The sequence below is a fragment of the Peromyscus leucopus genome, chromosome 5, assembly GCF_004664715.2.
Source record: "Peromyscus leucopus breed LL Stock chromosome 5, UCI_PerLeu_2.1, whole genome shotgun sequence".
Classification (NCBI taxonomy): Eukaryota; Metazoa; Chordata; class Mammalia; order Rodentia; family Cricetidae; genus Peromyscus; species Peromyscus leucopus.
The window spans coordinates 94212675-94230850 of NC_051067.1; the positions used below are offsets into that span (position 1 = coordinate 94212675).

At 38.9% G+C, this 18176-nt stretch overlaps 2 protein-coding genes across 2 annotated transcripts in view; one reads left to right on the plus strand and one right to left on the minus strand.

Annotated features, from left to right (window-relative positions):
- Iqcm (IQ motif containing M) overlaps nt 1–18176 on the minus strand; it is a 469797-nt gene that overhangs the window by 122706 nt on the left and 328915 nt on the right. The window lies entirely within an intron of this gene.
- Nucleotides 2626–3716, plus strand: LOC114709924 (lys-63-specific deubiquitinase BRCC36-like). Its single transcript, XM_037206158.1, is given in 3 exon segments — nt 2626–2806; nt 2809–2879; nt 2881–3716. Coding segments are annotated over 3 exon segments (795 nt in total). The 3' UTR covers nt 3424–3716.

Genomic DNA, 18176 nt, shown 5'->3' on the forward strand with positions numbered 1-18176 from the left:
TCATGGCTTGCTCAGCTTGATTTCATATTCAATCCATGACTACCAAACCAGGGTTTGCACTGCCCTCAGTGGGCTGGACCCTCCCATATCAATCATTAATCAAGAAAATGTACCACAGTTTTGCCTACAGGCCAATCTGATGCAAGACTTTCTTCGATTGTGGTTCCCTCTTACCATATAACCTAATTTGTATCAGGATGAAAAGGGAAAAACTAGCTAGTGACTATAACAAAAAATATACTTTTGGTCAAAGAAAGTGTCACATATGAGATGCCATCATCTTACACAACTCTGGATGAGCCATATGGCACAGAGTAGAAATGGGAGGGGAAGATTCTGATCTAAGTAAAGCATATGTGCAAAGTCAACTTTAGCAGCAAAGATGAACGTACATCCTCACTACTGAAGACAGTTCTGTGACTAAATTGGGCAGACACAACACACAACTTACAGGATAAGCTCTGGTGTTGGTTTAGACATATTTCTCTCATGTTCTCTACTTAGTTAAGTTACAACTGTCTTAGCTCCCACAACTCTACATGCTAGAATTTTCTCTTCTTGTGTCTCAAGAAAGCAAGCTTTGTGTTTTTGTGCTGAGCAGCCTTATGACTTATCCCTCTTTCTACCATAAGAAAAGGAAAGTGATGTTGACGGCTTCCAGCAAACTATGTGTTTACCCTTGGGAGATCTCTATAGTCTCTGATGTGTACATAGGCAGATGAAAATTCACCTTGCTATGGACCTTGAACCATTTAGCAAGCATGAAGGAAAGAGTATAAGTGAATTTGAATTCTGTAGCTGCTTCTCCACTACCTTGCATAGAAGAGAGGTAGATAAAGTTAAAGTACAAGGAATGACCACAGGGAAGAAAAATTTGGAAATGCCAGAAAAATGATTTTTCTACCTAGAGCTTAGTATATAAATTTTTGAAAAAGAGGCTCATAATCAAACACAAATCATCTACTTTGTGATGTAAAAACTAGCTACCATGGTTTAAGCCTGGGGCCTCTTCCAGATATAATGCCTTCCTTATAGTTGTTTTATTGTATTTTGCTCTGCTTTGGTTTTTGTTTCTTTCTTTGTTTTGTTTTCATTTTACTTTTTTAGTGGATTTTTCTTTCTGCACTTTCACTTCAACAAATAAAAACTTCTGTCCAAACACAGATCAATACTACACCCACAGTCAGACTCAGCCTCCTCTGTATTTTTAATTAACTTGGGCCCAGCAGTAGCTTCTAACAGCTAGCATTTTGTGTGAGTTACAGTATGCCCACCACTGAGACATAAATGCAAAGCAATCACTCTAATAAGTAGATATAAACATTTACAACAATTGCAACAAGTCTTTGTAACAAATAAGGAAATACAAAGAAAAGTAACCAGCAGCAAGCCAGGAATCAGCCTCAATGCAACTGTATGGGTATGAATGTCATTTAAAGCACTGATCTTTTATTGCCTTTAGTAATTTGAATACCCTCAAGTAGCTAATGAGCTTGTACTTTCAATGCTCAAAAAAAAAAAAAAAAGAAATGAGAACCCTGATTAAGGAACAAAAACAAAAACTAAGACTTCATTTTTCACATTGGTTTCAAAGACACCAGCAGAGTCAGTCCTTGGGCATTTGGGTGATGTCATCATTTTTGGAACATAAAAAAGTTACAAAACCTCAGTCTAGAACCAAAAAAGGGGAAGTCTTAGCACTCCACTCACAAACAAAAGGTAGACCTTATGAGAGAAGAAGTTTGGCATGCTTGAAGGGTAGAAGGCATGTCAAGGACTGGAGGAAAATGGTAAACATGAGTGGGCAAAGCAGCCACTGAACAACTTGTCAGCTAAGAATCAAGACATAGATGTTATTCTAAGCACACTGTAAACATGGGAAGGTGCTAAGTCCAGAATGATTGTCAACTGATATGTGAGCTTTATTAGTTACTTTTCTAATGCTGTGACAAAACACCATGACCTAGGCAATGTAAAAAAGAAAGCATTTAATTGGGTTTACAGTTTCAGAGTCAGAGTCCCTAATGGAGAGCAGAGGCCTGACAGGATGACCAACTGAAATCTTCTATCTCAATCTGCAAAGCAAAGAGAAGGTGCTCTAGAAATGGTGCCAAACTTTTGAAACCTCACAAACAGCCCCCAGTGACACACCTCCTTCCACAAGGCAACACCTCCTAATCTTCACAAACAGTTCCACCAACCGTGGTCCAAGTATCCAAACATATGAGTCTATGGGGATCATTCTCATTGAAACCACCACATGTGTCTTGGGCATCACATTATAAAACCAATATAATTGGAACACAGTCAAAACAAAGAATCCATACATGGTCTACTATAAGAGTTTTGTTTTCTACAGGTGGAACTAAAAATGATGTCAGAAGAAACAGATGGTTTAAAAGGACAACTATCAGAGGAGAACGAAATGATGGTGCCATTCACAGAAAGAATATAGAAATATGCGAAAATATCTTAAAATCCAAGTCCATAACTGTTAAATACTTGATCTAGAACAACCAATCTCTGCTGCTGTAGATATGGGTACTGCCATTGCTTTTTAATGGCTTGTGGGCTACAGGGACACAATGACAATTATTGGAAAAGAATACTTAATGCAGGACAAAGATGGCGGTGCAGGTGTTGCAAGCTGTTCAAGCGGTTCATCTTGAGTCTGATGCTTTCCTAGTTTGTCTCAACCATGCTCTGAGCACTGAAAAGGAGGAGGTGATAATGGGTCTATGTATAGGGGAGATGGATACCATCAGAATTGTTCACATCCATTCTGTCATCATCTTGCGACGTTCTGATACCGTGTAGAAATTTCTCCAGAGCAGTTATCTGCAGCCTCAACAGAGGCAGAAAGGTTGGCTGAACTAACAAGGCCGTCCAATGAGAGTTGTTGGCTGGTATCATTCCCATCCTCATATAACCATTTGGCCATCCCATATTGATGTTCGTACACAAGCCATGTACCAAATGATGGATCAAGGCTTTGTAAGACTTATTTTTTCCTGTTTCATAGAAGACAAAAACACAAAGACTGGTCGGGTACTCTACACTTGCTTCCAATCCATACAAGCCCAAAAAAGCTCAGAGTATGAAAGAATTGAAATCCCAATCCATATTGTACCTCATATCACTATTGGGAAAGTATGCCTTGAATCAGCAGTAGAGCTGCCAAAGATCCTATGTCAGGAAGAACAGGATGCATATAGAAGGATTCACAGCCTTACACATCTGGACTCAGTAACCAAGATCCATAATGGCTTGGTGTTTACCAAGAATTTGTGCAGCCAGATGTCAGCAGTCAGTGGGCCTCTACTACAGTGGTTGGAGGACAGATTGGAGCAAAACCAGCAGCATTTACAGGAGTTGCAGCAAGAAAAGGAAGAGCTTATGGAGGAGCTGTCTTCCCTAGAATAAAGCAAGAGGACAAAAGTGTGGGCGGCTGAAAATACCAGGTATACATTTTATTAAACTAAATCAATTTTGAAAAATATAAAGTTGGAGGACCCACATTTTATAACTTCAAGACTTATATAACTTCAAGACTTACTATGAAGCTGCAGTAATCAAGATACTATGATATTTGCAGAAGAACAGATGTATAAATCAATGGAACAGGAAATAAAATTCAGAAATAAACACACAATAATATGCTTAACTAATTTTGAAAAAGTACAAAGTGATCAAGAAGAAAGGGCAGTCATTTCAACAAATTGAAGTTCCACAATCCAACAAAATACATTCTAAAAGTACTTCAAAATGTGTCATGTATTTAAATGTAAGGTGGAAAACTTTAAAAAAAAATCATTCAAGAAAAATTTTCAGGAGTCAGGTACTTAATCTTCAACTCAAAAGCACAGTCTACAAGAAAAAAGTAAATATTTAGACTTCATCAAAATTAAAAACTTTTTATTCTGCAAAGTATTAAGAAGAGGAAAGGCAAGAAATTACTTCCAACCCATGTAATATCTGATGAATGGAAAAGATATGCTCAAAACTCAAAAATAAACAATTCCATTAGAAAATAAAAGAAGACATAAACATTTTCACTAAAGAGGACAAATAGAAGTAATTATGTGAAAATATATTAACCCTCATAAGTCACTGGGAAGTGCAAATTAAAACTACAGTGTGGTATGGTATATACTTATCAGAATTGCTAAAGAGAAAATAGTAAAAATGCCAAATACTGTTGAGGATGTAGACTAGATTTGTCACACAATGACAGGATTGTAAAATACAGCTACTGGGTAGAAGAGTTTGGAAATTTTTATAAAGTTAAGCATATACTTAACATGACCCAGCAATCACACTGTCTTTGCACAAAAACTTTTACAAAATTTTTCTTGGCAGCTTTATCTGTGGTAGCTGCAAATTAGAAACAAGCCAAATGTTCTGTAGTGGGTAAATGGCTAAATAAGCCATTCTTACCATGGAATACTACTCTGTAGTGAAAAGGAACACATTGCTAATATCTGTATAATTTAGATGGTCCTTGGAGCATATAGTAAATGAAAGAAAAGCAAGTCTTAAAAGGTCACTTACTGCCAGGCAGTGATGGCATACACCTTTAATCCCAGCACTCAAGAGGCAGAGGCAGGCAGATCTGAGTTTGAGGCCAGCCTGGGCTACAGAGTAAGTTCTAGAAAAGGCTCCAAAGCTACACAAAGAAACCCTGTCTCAACACCCCCCCCCTCAAAAAAAAAGGTCACTTACTGTATGGTTGTATTTCTAGAGCATTGTTGAAATGTTAGAATTAATAAAAAGGAAGAACAGATTTCCAGAGTCAGGGACTGGACATTGTATGGCATATATAGTATTATTGGAGTGTGACATAAGAGTTCATTTAGGCTGATGAAACAGTTTTATATCTTAAATTTAGTGTTTAGTACACAAATCTGTTACTGTGCTAGCATTTTATAGATTTATATATAGAAAAATCAATGCATGTAAAATCTAGTAGAAGTGAATAAAGTCTGTAGCCTACTTAGCAGTATTATACCATTACCATAATATTGGTTTTGAAGTTCTACAGTTGAAGATCTTACTAGGACAAACCATTCCTCCTAAAGTCACCAATAACTTCCACATAGTCAAACTTACATTCTTTTTTGAAAACTGCCATTAATAAATCTCTGGCTTGACACAGTTAGTCATTTTTCCAAATCTACCACTTTGTTATCATTTATTTTATTATTTCCTATCTGTTCCTTCTAAAACTCATTCATAAGCTTCTCCATGCAATTACAAACAAATCCATTTCTCTCTCTACATCTCTGAACTCCAGACTTAGATTTCTAACTGCCCATTATATATATCCACTAGGCAGTCTTATTACCACATTGAATTTGATAAATCTAAATTTTAACATGTTTCTGGCCCAACCTATATTCTTTTATATTTCTTACCTTAGTGAAGGGAAGCATACATGTGCACAAATTGGAATTCAAACAGGCAACCTCAACATTTTTGTCACCTTTTAAACTGTTTGCACTGTTACAGAATTATAGCAATTTGGATTTTTTAAAATAATTAATTAGAGTTGGAATGTACAAAATAGGTATGTGTGAGGAGGAATGGACAGATGGGGTATCATGGTGCCTAGTGTCTGGAGTTACTTTATGAAGGCATAAAAGTTCTTAGCCTTGTAGCAACAGGGCAAGAACAAGATTTAGTGAAAGTTGTCCTGTGTCAGTACCCTCACAGTGAAGCAGAGACAATGATCCCTTGCATTAAATAAAACAATTGAGCAAATAAGTAAAGGCATTGAGGAAAATTGGAGCTAGTTTTTTCATGCTTGAGACTTCTTTACAGATATGTAAAAAGGAAAGATAAAATTACCCCCATGATGTTAAATGGAAATAGAAAGTTAACATGATTGTTTTAAAAGGGAATTATGTGTATCGATTGAGAGAATGATCATTTTATTTGTATACCTCCAGTTCTTACCTCTGCCCATTAAGAAGGAATAGAAATGGTATTTCAGTAGCTAATGAGCACACCTGCTACCAAGATGCTAGACTTCAAATACTGTTCTCCACTAACAGTGAATCGAATTGACTCCAGAAATGAATGCATATGTATATGATAAACTGATTTTTAACAAAAATACTAAGACAGTTGAATGGGGAAAACCATAGTCCTTTCAACAGCTGGTGACTTGTCAACTAAATATCTGCACAGAATAATGAAGGTGAACTCCTACCCCACATCATGTGTGAGTGTTAATTAAAATGTAGTAAAGATTTAAATGTAAAAATTTGTAACTATAAAAAAAAGAATACCTAATGCAGAGATCATATATGAAGTAAGCATGAACCTAAGCACTCAATTCATTTAAACTTTACACAAACTCAGGTTGTAGGGGAGAATATTGGGATTCAGAGAAGTTAAGTCAGACAGGCCCAGGTCACTAAATGTCTTAGCCACGATTTAAAATGGAGGCAATTTTAGTCAAAAGTTTATGACATTAACAAAGTATAACAAAGGACTTTTAAAACATCTGTTCCCAAGTGGAAAGTAGGAGAGAGGAAAGGGGGGGCGTCTTAGCTACCATTTCTATTGCTGCAACAAAACTCCATGACAAAAAAAGCAAATTAGGAAAGAAAGAGTTTATTAGGCTTATACTTACAGATCATAGTTCATAGGAAGAAGTCAGGACAGGAACTCAAGCAGGGCTGGAACCTAGAGACAGGCACTGATGTAGAGGCCATGGAAGAGTGCTGCTTACTGCTTTGCTTCCCATGGCTTGCTCAGCCTGCTCTCTTATAGAATCTAGAACCACCAACCCAGGGATGGTTCCATCCAAAATGGGCTGGGCCCTCCCCCATCAATCACTAATTGAGAAAACGCCCTACAGCTGGATCTTACGGAAGCATTTCTCAATTGATGCTCCCTCCTCTCTGATGACTGTGTCAAGCTAACACAAAACCAGCCAGTGTGGAAGAGGAAGAGGAGGAGGAGAAAGAATGGGAGAAGGAGCAGAAGGAAGAGAGAGAGACAGAAAGGGGGAGAGGGGAAAGGGAATGTGTGTATGTGTGTATGTGTGTGTGTGTGTGTGTGTGTTTGTGAGAGAGAGAGAGAGAGAGAGAGAGAGAGAGAGAGAGAGAGAGAGAGAGAGAGAGAGAGAGAGAGAGAGAGTTCAATTACCAAAGTGCAACAGAATAACAGAGTAAGATTGCTTCAGATGTTTAAGCACCTGGGAAGACATCAATGCTACTCTAAGGTACAAAATGAACACAGAATGGCTGGATAAGCTTTGTGCTAAAGGATGAAGCCTCAAGGCACAGTGGTTAGAAAAGGTAATTGGGGATGATAAAAGCACCTTGGCTAGAGATTTCAAGGAAAGCTTGAGAAATAACCTCTTCAAACATCATTTTGTTTGTCATGACTGATCAAAATCTTTGACACCAAAATGTAGGTCTATTCTAAGTTGGTAGAATAGCTTTGCTGATTTGTTTCAAAAATGGGCTACAGATAACTCATAACTTACATGATTCCAGAGTATGGTTGATTCATCATAGCAGGAAAAGAGAAGACACTTGACTGTATGAAATTAACATATTTGTGAAGTCCTGCCCATAAGAAGTTCCCATCTGCAGGCTGTGGTAATATATTGTATCCCTCAATATATCATGCACCCTAATAAAGCTTATCTGAGGATCAGAGGAAAAAGATAGCCACTATATTAAACATAGAAGTCAGGCAATAGTAGCACATGCCTTTAATCCTGGCATTTGGGAGGCAGAGATCCATCTGGATCTCTGTGAGTTCAAAGCCATACTGGGGAACAGAGCCAGGCATGTGACACATGCCTTTAATCCTAGCACTAACCGTAGAGGTCTAGAGGTCTGTACAGACAGACAGGAAGTGACGTAGCTGGGAAGAGAGGGGGAGAGAGATGCAGAACAGAAAGTCATATAGGCATGGGTATACAGAAAGCAGATCTCTTTGGCTGAGGATCTCCAAGTGATAAGAACATGGCTGGCTTCTTTCTGCTTTTCTGATCTCTCATTTTTTATCCCAATATCTGGCTCTGGTTTTTTTTTTTATTAATAAGACCATTTAGCAATTAATCTTACACAGGCTCTCATACAGAGAATACTTTTGAAAAATGGTCCAGCAAGTGCTCTGTAGATGGTGAGTCAGACTGAGAAGCATGAAGAGGCCGAGAAGCAGGGGAGGGGAGATGACAAAGGAGAACTGATAGGTTCTGGGTCCTCAGAATGACAGCAGCGTCACCCAACACCTCCACACACTTGCTATAAGGTAGATACTAGGCATTACGAGCCCTCTGTCTGTATGGTAGACAATGATCCTTCAAAGATCATAACATACTACATTACTGGACAAAAGGAGACTGTACAGATCTGATATGTGGGAAAATTTAAACTAGAAAATTATTCTGAGTTATCTGGGTGAGATCAATGAAATAAAAAAGGAGAGAAGGTAAGATCATCGCGAAGGGAGAGATGGCAGAAAGGGGAAGAGGAGAGAGGGAGGAAGGGACAGCAGAGAGGGTGGGCAAGTACTGCAGGGGGCACTGGAACTGCCTGTGAAGGGGGAAGTGCTAGGACCACATCTGGGAGTCACCTCGGGAGTCACCATCACTTCTCCTACAGTGTGGCCAGAATTTCATTTCTCCTGTAGGTCACATTTACCATGGAAAACAGCCAAGCTTGAGCTGACTGGCAGGACAATAAGAAAGCTGCCTTTTGGGGTAAGAGACCTCAGCAACCCTGGGGTAGCAGGCACTGAGATACACCAAGGATTGTATAGAAATCGAGGAGACCATGCTAGGGCCAACGCCCTGGAGGAAACTGCAGTAGGGAGGTACTTCCAGGATGCCCTGCAGCTCAAAATGGCGAATGACTAGAACACAGTTGAGTGTTTGGCCAAAATGCTCATCTGAGTATCATACATTGCTCTAGAAGTCAAAATACATACATTTGTATATCTGCTACTTTTTCCAAAAACAAACAAAATATAGTCACCTCATTTTTATTTTGTCTCTTTAATTACCTCAAGGAAACAATATTTTCCATCAAAATATTAGAAAAAAGTAATTTGCCTTATGAAAAATGAATGCAAAGATGGTAACTAATGTGGAAAGATAGTGAGCCTATATTTATTGGCTAATCAAATAGATTGTAAAACCAGAGTGACACAACAATATTTCAAATCTAGCTGATTACTCTTCAGAGGCAGGAGATTCAGTTTACCTCAGCAAAGCAATAATTGCTACCTATATTTTTCCAGATGTATACTCCACAGTCAAGAAATAAAAATTCTTAAAGGCATGATAAAAATTCTTTTTGTTACAAAATATGATGATAATTAAAGTGATGGCTCCAGAATAAATCCAAGATGTCTGCTCTCCATTATCTATAGTAAGGAAGGCAGAAAGTAGAAACAGATCAAAGTCATGAGGAGTCATTTCTATTTACAGAGACACGTCATTTTTATCTCAGTATTAGAGCCAGGAGAGTAAAAAAAAAAAAATGCCTCAGAAATTGCTTCAACACTTAAAGATTCTTCTGTCTCACCCTTCGTCATTCAATAACCTTGCATAATTCATTCTGAGATTGTAGCTATTTCCCAGCTGACTCAAGGCAATGGCCAAAACTGAGCAAACCTTCTAACATTCCTGGGGGAGGTAGGGAACCAATTGTAAGCTTGTAATTCATATAAAACCAATTTGGTTCAGTAATTTTTTTCCAAAACACTTTTTGGCCTCTTTCTAAAAACTGTCATATAGTCATTGTACATTGTTGTATGTTTCTTAAGGACATTTCCACACAAGCATATAATATACATTAATATGGCCCATAGTTCCTCTCATCTTCTGTCACAGCCTACCATAAATCTCCCTTCCTTTCCCAAATCGTTTGTTTCTATTTTATGACGTGTGTGTGTGTGTGTGTGTGTGTGTGTGTGTGTGTGTGTGTGTGTGTAAAATCTGGTATCCACAAATGAGAAAAATGATATTGTGTCTGAGTATGAATTTATTTACTATGATACTCTCTAGCTGCATCCATTTTTTTTGCAAATGACATAACTTTGTGCACTTCTAATATGTGTGTATACCACATTTTTTACTTACTCTTCTATTAACAGTTGCCCAGGATAACTCCATAACTGAGCTATAGTAAATAACTTTGTAAACACACTGCCAACAGTTACTGCTATGTTGACTTGGAGTCTCTCAGTTCAACATTCAGGAGTTACAAGGCTGCATCATAAGGTAGATATATTTGTGCTTTTGTTGGAGAACTTCCATGGTGATTTCCACAGTGCCTTAACTATATGATCCCAAAATAAATTTTCAGTAGCTTTGCCATGGAATCTTAAAATGTAAAAGCTATAGCTATTGTGATAAGTGTTTATTTAAAATGAAAAAAGTATAAATTCACAGACAGGAGACATGAGCAGATGATCAGTTCTGACAGATGGCAGTGTGTAATATAGAGCTGCAAACCTATATGAGCATTTCAGCAATGGATTCCTGAATACAAAGGACACCAAGTCAATTATATATAGTTCAAATATAGTTACTACACATACCTGGGAATAGATTTGAACTGAAAACATAAAGATTATGTGATCTTCTAATGAAGATGCTGGTATCAAATTTCCAGCAGAGTTGAAGAAATTGACTAAAAAAATGATAATTCACCAACCTTAAACAACCCTTAAGTTCTGAGGAAACTGGGATCTTCTGGAATGTACCAAATAAAAGTTCACACTTCTACATAAATAGGGAGCATAAAGGATCTTCATCTAGAAGTACATGGCAATGCTTTAGGGAATATGATAAAGCCATGGAAAGTATATATATTAAAGAACACACATAACCTCAAAACCATTAATTATCTGCCAATATTCTAACAACATAATCAGAAGTACAGGAGCAGCCATCTTATTTTTTAAATCATTTATACCACTTCATCCCAGAAGTGAAAAATACTTGGGTGTGTAAAGTCCTATCAATAACAAAAAAGCACATAGTTATCCCAACCCTGTGTGGTGGTTTCAATAGGAATGTCCTCCATAGGCTCCTATATTTTAATGTTTGGTCATTAGGGAGTGGCAATACTTGAGGGGGATTAGGTGTGGTCTTTTGCAGGTAGGTATGGTCTTGTTAGAGGATGTGTGTCACTAGGGGTGGGCTCTGAAGTTAAATGCTCAAGCCAGGCCCAGTATTTTTGTCTCCTACTGCCTGCAGATACAGATGTAGAACTCTCAGCTCCTTCCCAGCACCATGTCTGCCTGCATACAGCCATGATTCCTGCCACGACAATAATGGACTAAACCCCTGAATCTGTAATCCAGCCCTAAATAAATATTTTTCTTTATAAGAGTTGCTGTTGTCATGGTGTCTCTTCACAGCAATAGAAAAATGACTAAGACAGAAGTTGGTAACAGGGACTGAGGTATTGTTGTGACAAGCCTGACCATGCTTTTGTTTGGAGTAATGTGGACTCTGGGATTTTTTGGACTGGGAAAGCAATTGAACACTTTAAGTGGGGTTTAATGGGTCATCCTAGTAGAAGCATGGAGGACAGTGGTGGTGAGGGCAATTTGAAATGTGGAGGTCCAGATCAAAAAATTTCAGAATGAAAGAATATTATTATGTGTCCTAGAAATCATTATGATATTTTGGTAAAGAACATGGTTTCTTTTTGCCCTTGCCTAGAAAGTCTGCCTGAGGCTAAATTGAAGAGTTTTGCATTAATGGCTTTGGCAGAGGGGATTTTCAAAACAGCCTAGTATTCACTGAGTCATGTGGTTACTAGTGGTCAATCCTATGCAGATTATAATGCAAAGGAACAAGCTGAGAGAGGAAAAATATAAAACGTACAGTTTGAGGAGAAAATGGATACCCAGTAAGTGTAATGGAGTGAAGTCCAGTGCTCAAGGAGATAGGTTAAAGAAAAGCCTGGTGCTAAATGGAATAAAGGGAATGCTGACCTCAGGGCAAGACCCCACCCAGCTAAGCTTCCAATTTGTGAAAAGTAGTTAAAGAACAGCTTAGAGCCAGAGGAGGTGGCACAGGCCTTTAATCTCAGCACTGGGGAGGCAGAGGCACGTGGATCTCTGAGTTGAGGCCAGCCTGATCTACAGAGCAATTTCCAGGATAGCCAAGCTGAGGCAGTGAAGGAAGCCACTGAAAACAGAAAGCTGGTGAAGATGTTCCAGGCTCAGCAAGTAGCAGAATCTGGCAGCTTCAGCTATGTGGCTTTAGATTAAAGGGTACAAGAAAGGGGTTGTGGAGTCTCCCTCTGTGGCTCAGGAAAGCTGATAGGGCTAGGCATGTGTCAAGGTGTCCCTGAATGGAAGCTAGAAAGGCCACTATGTGAAGCTGTGAAGGTGAAGCCTGGATTGCCTTGGAGAACCCAAGATGTTAGAGATGCTAGAGTCATGAAATACCTCTCAAAGAGAACTGCTAACAGGGAGTGGAACCAGCTCAAGAGAAGGAATTGTGTTGCAGTCAACAAAGCTGAAAGGAGTTGGGGATCTGAAGAGCCCTTTGATGTCCAATGTGGAGATGCAGAGTTTGGAGTTTGACTCACTGTTTTTTTTTTTTTTTTAAGTCTTGCTTTGGTCTAGTATTTCCTCACTATGCTTATATTCACTGCCATTGTATGTTGGAAGTAAGTGACCTGCTTTTCATTTTCATTTTTATAGGGATTATAGTTAACAGATTGCCATGAGTCTCCAAGGAGATCTTGAACTTTGGACTTTTAAACAGTGTTGAGACTGTGATAGACTATAGGGACTTTTGAAGTTGGACTGGTTGCATTTTTTCATTACAATACAGCTCCAAGCCTATGGGAGCCAGAGAATGGAATGTGGTGGTCTGAATAGGAATGGCCCCCACAGGCTCATAGATTTGAATGTTTGGTCACTAAGGAGTGGCGCTACTTGACAGGGATTAGGAGGTGTGGCCTTGTTGGAGGAAGTATTCAAGGAGTGGGTCTCTGTATCTCTGTTTTTCCTGCGTTTTCTCGGGCTCTTTTCCTGTTTGTTTGAACCATCCTACTCTGATGTGTTAGTTTTTGTTTTACCTTATTATATTTTATTTCACTTCATTTATTATTATCCCTTAGAAGTCTGGTTTTTTTTCTAATGAAAGACAGAAAGGGGGTGGATCCAGATGGGAGAGGAGGTGAGAAGGTACTGGGCTGGGGGAGTAGAGGAAGGGGAAACTGTAATCAGGATATATTATACGAGGAAAAAAAAGTCTATTTAAAATAAAAGGAAAAAAGAAAACAACAAATCATTTATACACATGCATGCAGGAAAATATAAACTGTGCCTGGTAGTATGACCAACTTTCCTCACTTGCCTAAAACTTTCTCTGGGTTAGAACTGGAAATTATGCATCCTGGGATAGACACTGCTCTTCCCCAGACAAACCCGGGCAGTGGGTCATCTTGTTGGAGGAGGCCAAGCACTCATTGAGAATGGAGTTTGTTTTTTGAAGGAAGGAAGTGGCTTGAAGCCAGATGTATTTGTAATATGTTTCCTAAGATGGACTATTATCATATGGGTGAGAGAATTCAATGTGGTTATATTTGAAATGAGGAAACCAAAGGATAAAACTATGCTAAAAAAAGAAAAATAATGCATTCATTTTAATTCATTATAATTAAAATATAATTACATCACTTCCCCCTTCCTTTTCCTCCCTCTAGCCCTTCCCATTTTCCCTTCCTCACTCTCAAATCAATAGCCTCTTCTTCTTTTATTATTATATTTGTGATTATTTAATAATATTGACAAATTATATATGAACAAATGTATAACTATATATCCTTCTTACGAGTTTTAATAATTTAAAAATCCATTTTCTTTATACCTTTTTATTGTGTCAAGAATCTTCCCATCCTAACTCTGGCATAAACCATCATTTACATTGATCTGATCAATTCTTAATGCATCCTTCTACTACTGAGAAAATCTCTGCTGTCCATTACATTAGGATCTTTATTCCTTCCTCTGACACATTCTATAAGTGAACTGAATATCCTGGACATTAAAGATGCAATTCTTCAATCTAGGTATCATAGTTAGGGTTTCTATTGCTATGAAGAGACACCATGACAATGGCAACTCATTCAGTTGAGGTGGCTTACAGTTTCCGAGGTTTAGTCCGTTATCATCAAGGTGGGACATGGCAGCAAGCAGGCAGACATAGTATTAGAGGAGCTGAGAGTTCTACATCTTGAACCTCAGTCAACAGGAAGTGAACTGAGTGTCATACTGAGCCTGATCAAAGGAGACCAAGCCCACCCTCACATTGACATACTTCCTCCAACAAGGCCACACCTACTCCAGCCAAGCCACACCTCCTAATTATGCTACTTCCTATGTATGTGCTTATGGGGGCCAATTACATTCAAACTTCCATACCCTTCTAAATCAAGGATCTTCAAATACCAACATTTCTGTTCTTGACTTTTACCTATTGATACACTCCACCAGCCAATGGTACAAGATGTCCTGAAGCAGATGGCGCTCCTTCTAATAACATCAGAAGGTTAGCAGATACCTAACACTTTGTCATAAGCAGTACATTTTTTACCTCACTTCATCTCACCTCACATATTTTATCACACCAATCACCACAGAAAGGATGATGTGATATTTAATGGCCATGGACTCCTCTGGTGTGTCTGTGATGATGCTTCTAGAAAGACAACACAATGGGGAGGAGTCACACTGCATGTGGATGGCACCATTCCATGGGCTGAAGTACTAGACTGAACTAAAAACAGAGTGAGCTGGGCACCAGCAGTCATCACTTTCTGCTTTCTAACTATGGCTGCTAAAGCTATAAAGTGGCCAGCTGCCTCCTATTCCTATCACTACGGCTTCATCACCATGACAAACTGCCCTCAAAGTATAAAAAAATATGCGTTTCCTTTCTTACATTGCTTCTTATGGGGTATTTTGTCACAGCAACAACAAAAGCAGTTAGTACAGATGAGTTCAGCACAATACAGTGTTTTGAGAAAGTGGTCACATCCCTGTATCTTTTATTACAGTATAATTGTACTGGCATTGTTTCCCTTTGATACTGTGAGGAACTGACTCCAGGTCTCCTGCTTGCTTCAGACACCAAAATCTACAGATGTTCAAGTCCCTTGTATAATATAGTGAAGTATTTGCATATAACCTACACAAATTCTACTGTATATTTTAAATCATCTCTAAGCTACTTTTTTTTTTTTTTTCCGAGACAGGGTTTCTCTGCGTAACTTTGCGCCTTTCCTGGAGCTCACTTGGTAGCCCAGGCTGGCCTCAAACTCACAGAGATCCGCCTGGCTCTGCCTCCCGAGTGCTGGGATTAAAGGCGTGCGCCACCACTGCCCGGCCTCTAAGCTACTTTTAATAACAAATATGAAATAAATACTATTTAAATAGTTGGTATACTATTTAGAAAATAATGACAAAATGTTTGCATATGCTTATTACAAATCAAATTAATTTGGTATGTTTGTTCGATTTTATCTGTAGAGATAACTTTAGAATATAGAAAGATGGCAATATATTGCTATCAGTATTCTATTCTCTCTGTTGTTTACCTATTCCAGTGCCTAAATTTTTAGCAGAAATAGGAGCTGCAAGATAGGAGAGAGGAAAGACAGTTGTGCAGTTAATAAAAACTAAGAATGTATGAAAAATCCCCATGGAAACCAACTAGTCAGTAAACTAATTTCAAAATATAACTTTAAAAAAGAGTTCAGAAAGAGGCACCCTCCATGGGTGGATAATACTACTCCCAGAAGACATGGGTTATTAAACAAAGATCCCAGTACAAGTCATGGGAGACCTCCCTGTGAGTGTTTGAACAATGAGACTCCAGAGGTCTCCAGAACAATGCAGGCTATTGTCATTGTCCTTGGTCACGCATCCTAACTACATAATGAGACCCAATTTGCTGGAGACACATAAATATTGTCTGCAAAACATAGAGAAATCAACCTCAAATTGACTGGGAAACTGACTTTCTGCTGGCTGCTTTCAGAGCGCTGTAAGGCGGTATGCAGGCTGCTAGAGAGAAAAGGGGACAATGGTCAAGGTCAGCACTTGACCCTCCTTGCTACCCTTATCAACCTACCAGAAAAGTGCAGCCACTGGTGCAATAGTGGCAAGATTATCATGGGGCAACTAATTGCTTTCTGATTGGATTTAATGTTAGTGAATTTCTTGCCTGGTACTGTAATTCTGGTCAAAAACCCATGGCTGGGAGATCATAGGTCCAAGGATAAAACTGGTCTCTAGTCAAAATGCTGAGAACAAAAGTCTGTGAGTGCTCATCCTTAAACAGGACATCTTTATTACTCCACCTGATCCTGTCAAAGCTTAGAGAACAAGGAAGAGAAGACAGAGTATAAAAGACGGAGAATGGGAAGGGTGATGTGAATTGCCAGCATATATGGGGGAGGTACTCTTCCTTCCGGGGCCACCCTTACTGAGGAGCTGTTGGCAGTGGGTAGCTGCTAGGGGAATGTCTTAGTGACAGTTTCCATTGCTGTGATGAAATGCTGTGACCATCAGGAACTTGGGAAGGAAAGTGGTAATTTTATCTTACAGTAGTAGTTCATCATCCAAGGAAGTCAGGCAGAAACTGAGGAACAGAACCCGGAAGCAGGAGCTGAAGCAGAAGCCATGAGGAGTGCTACTTACTGGCTCGCCCCTCATGGCTTGCTTGGTATGTTTTCTTTCTTTTATTTTAATTGATTTATTTTTTGAAAAAGTTTTTTTTTTTTTCATTTTACATACCAGTCCCTGTTCTCCCTCCTTCCCCTTTCCCTGCCCATCCCCCCTGTGCGTTTTCTAATAAAACCAGAACCAGCAGCCCTGGGGTGGCCCTCCATACAGTGAACTGGGCCCTTTTACATCAATCAACCACCAAGAAAATTCACCACAGGCTTTCCCACAAGCCAATCTGGTGGGCATTTTCTCATTTGAGATTCCCTTTCCAAAATGACTCTAGTTTGTGTCAAGTCAACATAAAACTATCCAGCACAAAAAGGAAGAACCACTCTTCCTTGAGGGTGTGGCCGCTGGTAGGATTCCACATGTTTCAGTGGATGACCACCACATCCACACAGCATGGTCTCCATGAACTGGACTTAGTGAGTTACTATAAAAGAAAACATGTTGCGGAGATTATGGCAGAAGTTTGAGGGCAGAAACAAGAGGGCAATACGATCATATTTCGTTGTAGGCATACATAAAATTCTCACAGAGAAAAAATAATTTTTTTATGAAAGGAAGAAAAAAGGCCATATTTACAAGTTCCTGAATCCTGATTTGAGGTTTTCTTTTTAATTAGGAAATTATTTTCTATTCTCAAATGAACAAAATCATGATGTTAATAGGGTTTGGAACTCTAAATTTTTAGGTGTCAACTGGTGGTCTTGGACATATTCCCCACAATAAGAGCACACAAGCAGAACTCTTTGAAGCCATACAAACTTGCAAAAGCACCAAAAGACCAAAGCAAGCAAAAGGTGCCTATTCCTTTTGTTTTAAGTTTTAATTCCAGAAACCATAGAAACATTGACATCAATTGCATAAGAAAATTCCGGGACAGGTTTTTTAGCAGATGGCTCATGGATATTTAGGGAGAAAGAATGGAGCCCAGCAAAGGTCAGAGAGAAAATTCAAATCAAATCAATATCGGTTCCTTTTTTGCTACTACTTCTCTGTAAGATGAGTAGAAGAATATAGCCAAGATACACAAGCCCCAACTGGACTAAAATCCTAAACGAAGCCCCAGTGCTCTCTCTGGACTCCCTCTCTTATAAATAGTGCTTCTCGGAGTCTTGAGAGATGTAGAAGGCATGCTTATCCACCCTGGGGAGACAAGACTCTGTTCTGATTATCTAGTATGGAATAAAGTTTCACTATTGCTAACTGTGCTGTTAATTCTCCTTCAGTGACTTTCCCCAGCACTCCCTGACTGAGCCAATAGGAAAGCTTCGGTGTTTCCATCAGACTTTTTCCTTGCTTCCAATCAGGTCCTCTAAGTGTCTTCCTTAAGAATCTGTAGAAAGATTTTCCCCAGTGGATGAGTAAGTAATCTAATTTCCCTGTGTTAAGAACCATTTCAGCCATTTAGACTCTAGCTGTCCTGAAGAAAGCATTTTGAAAAT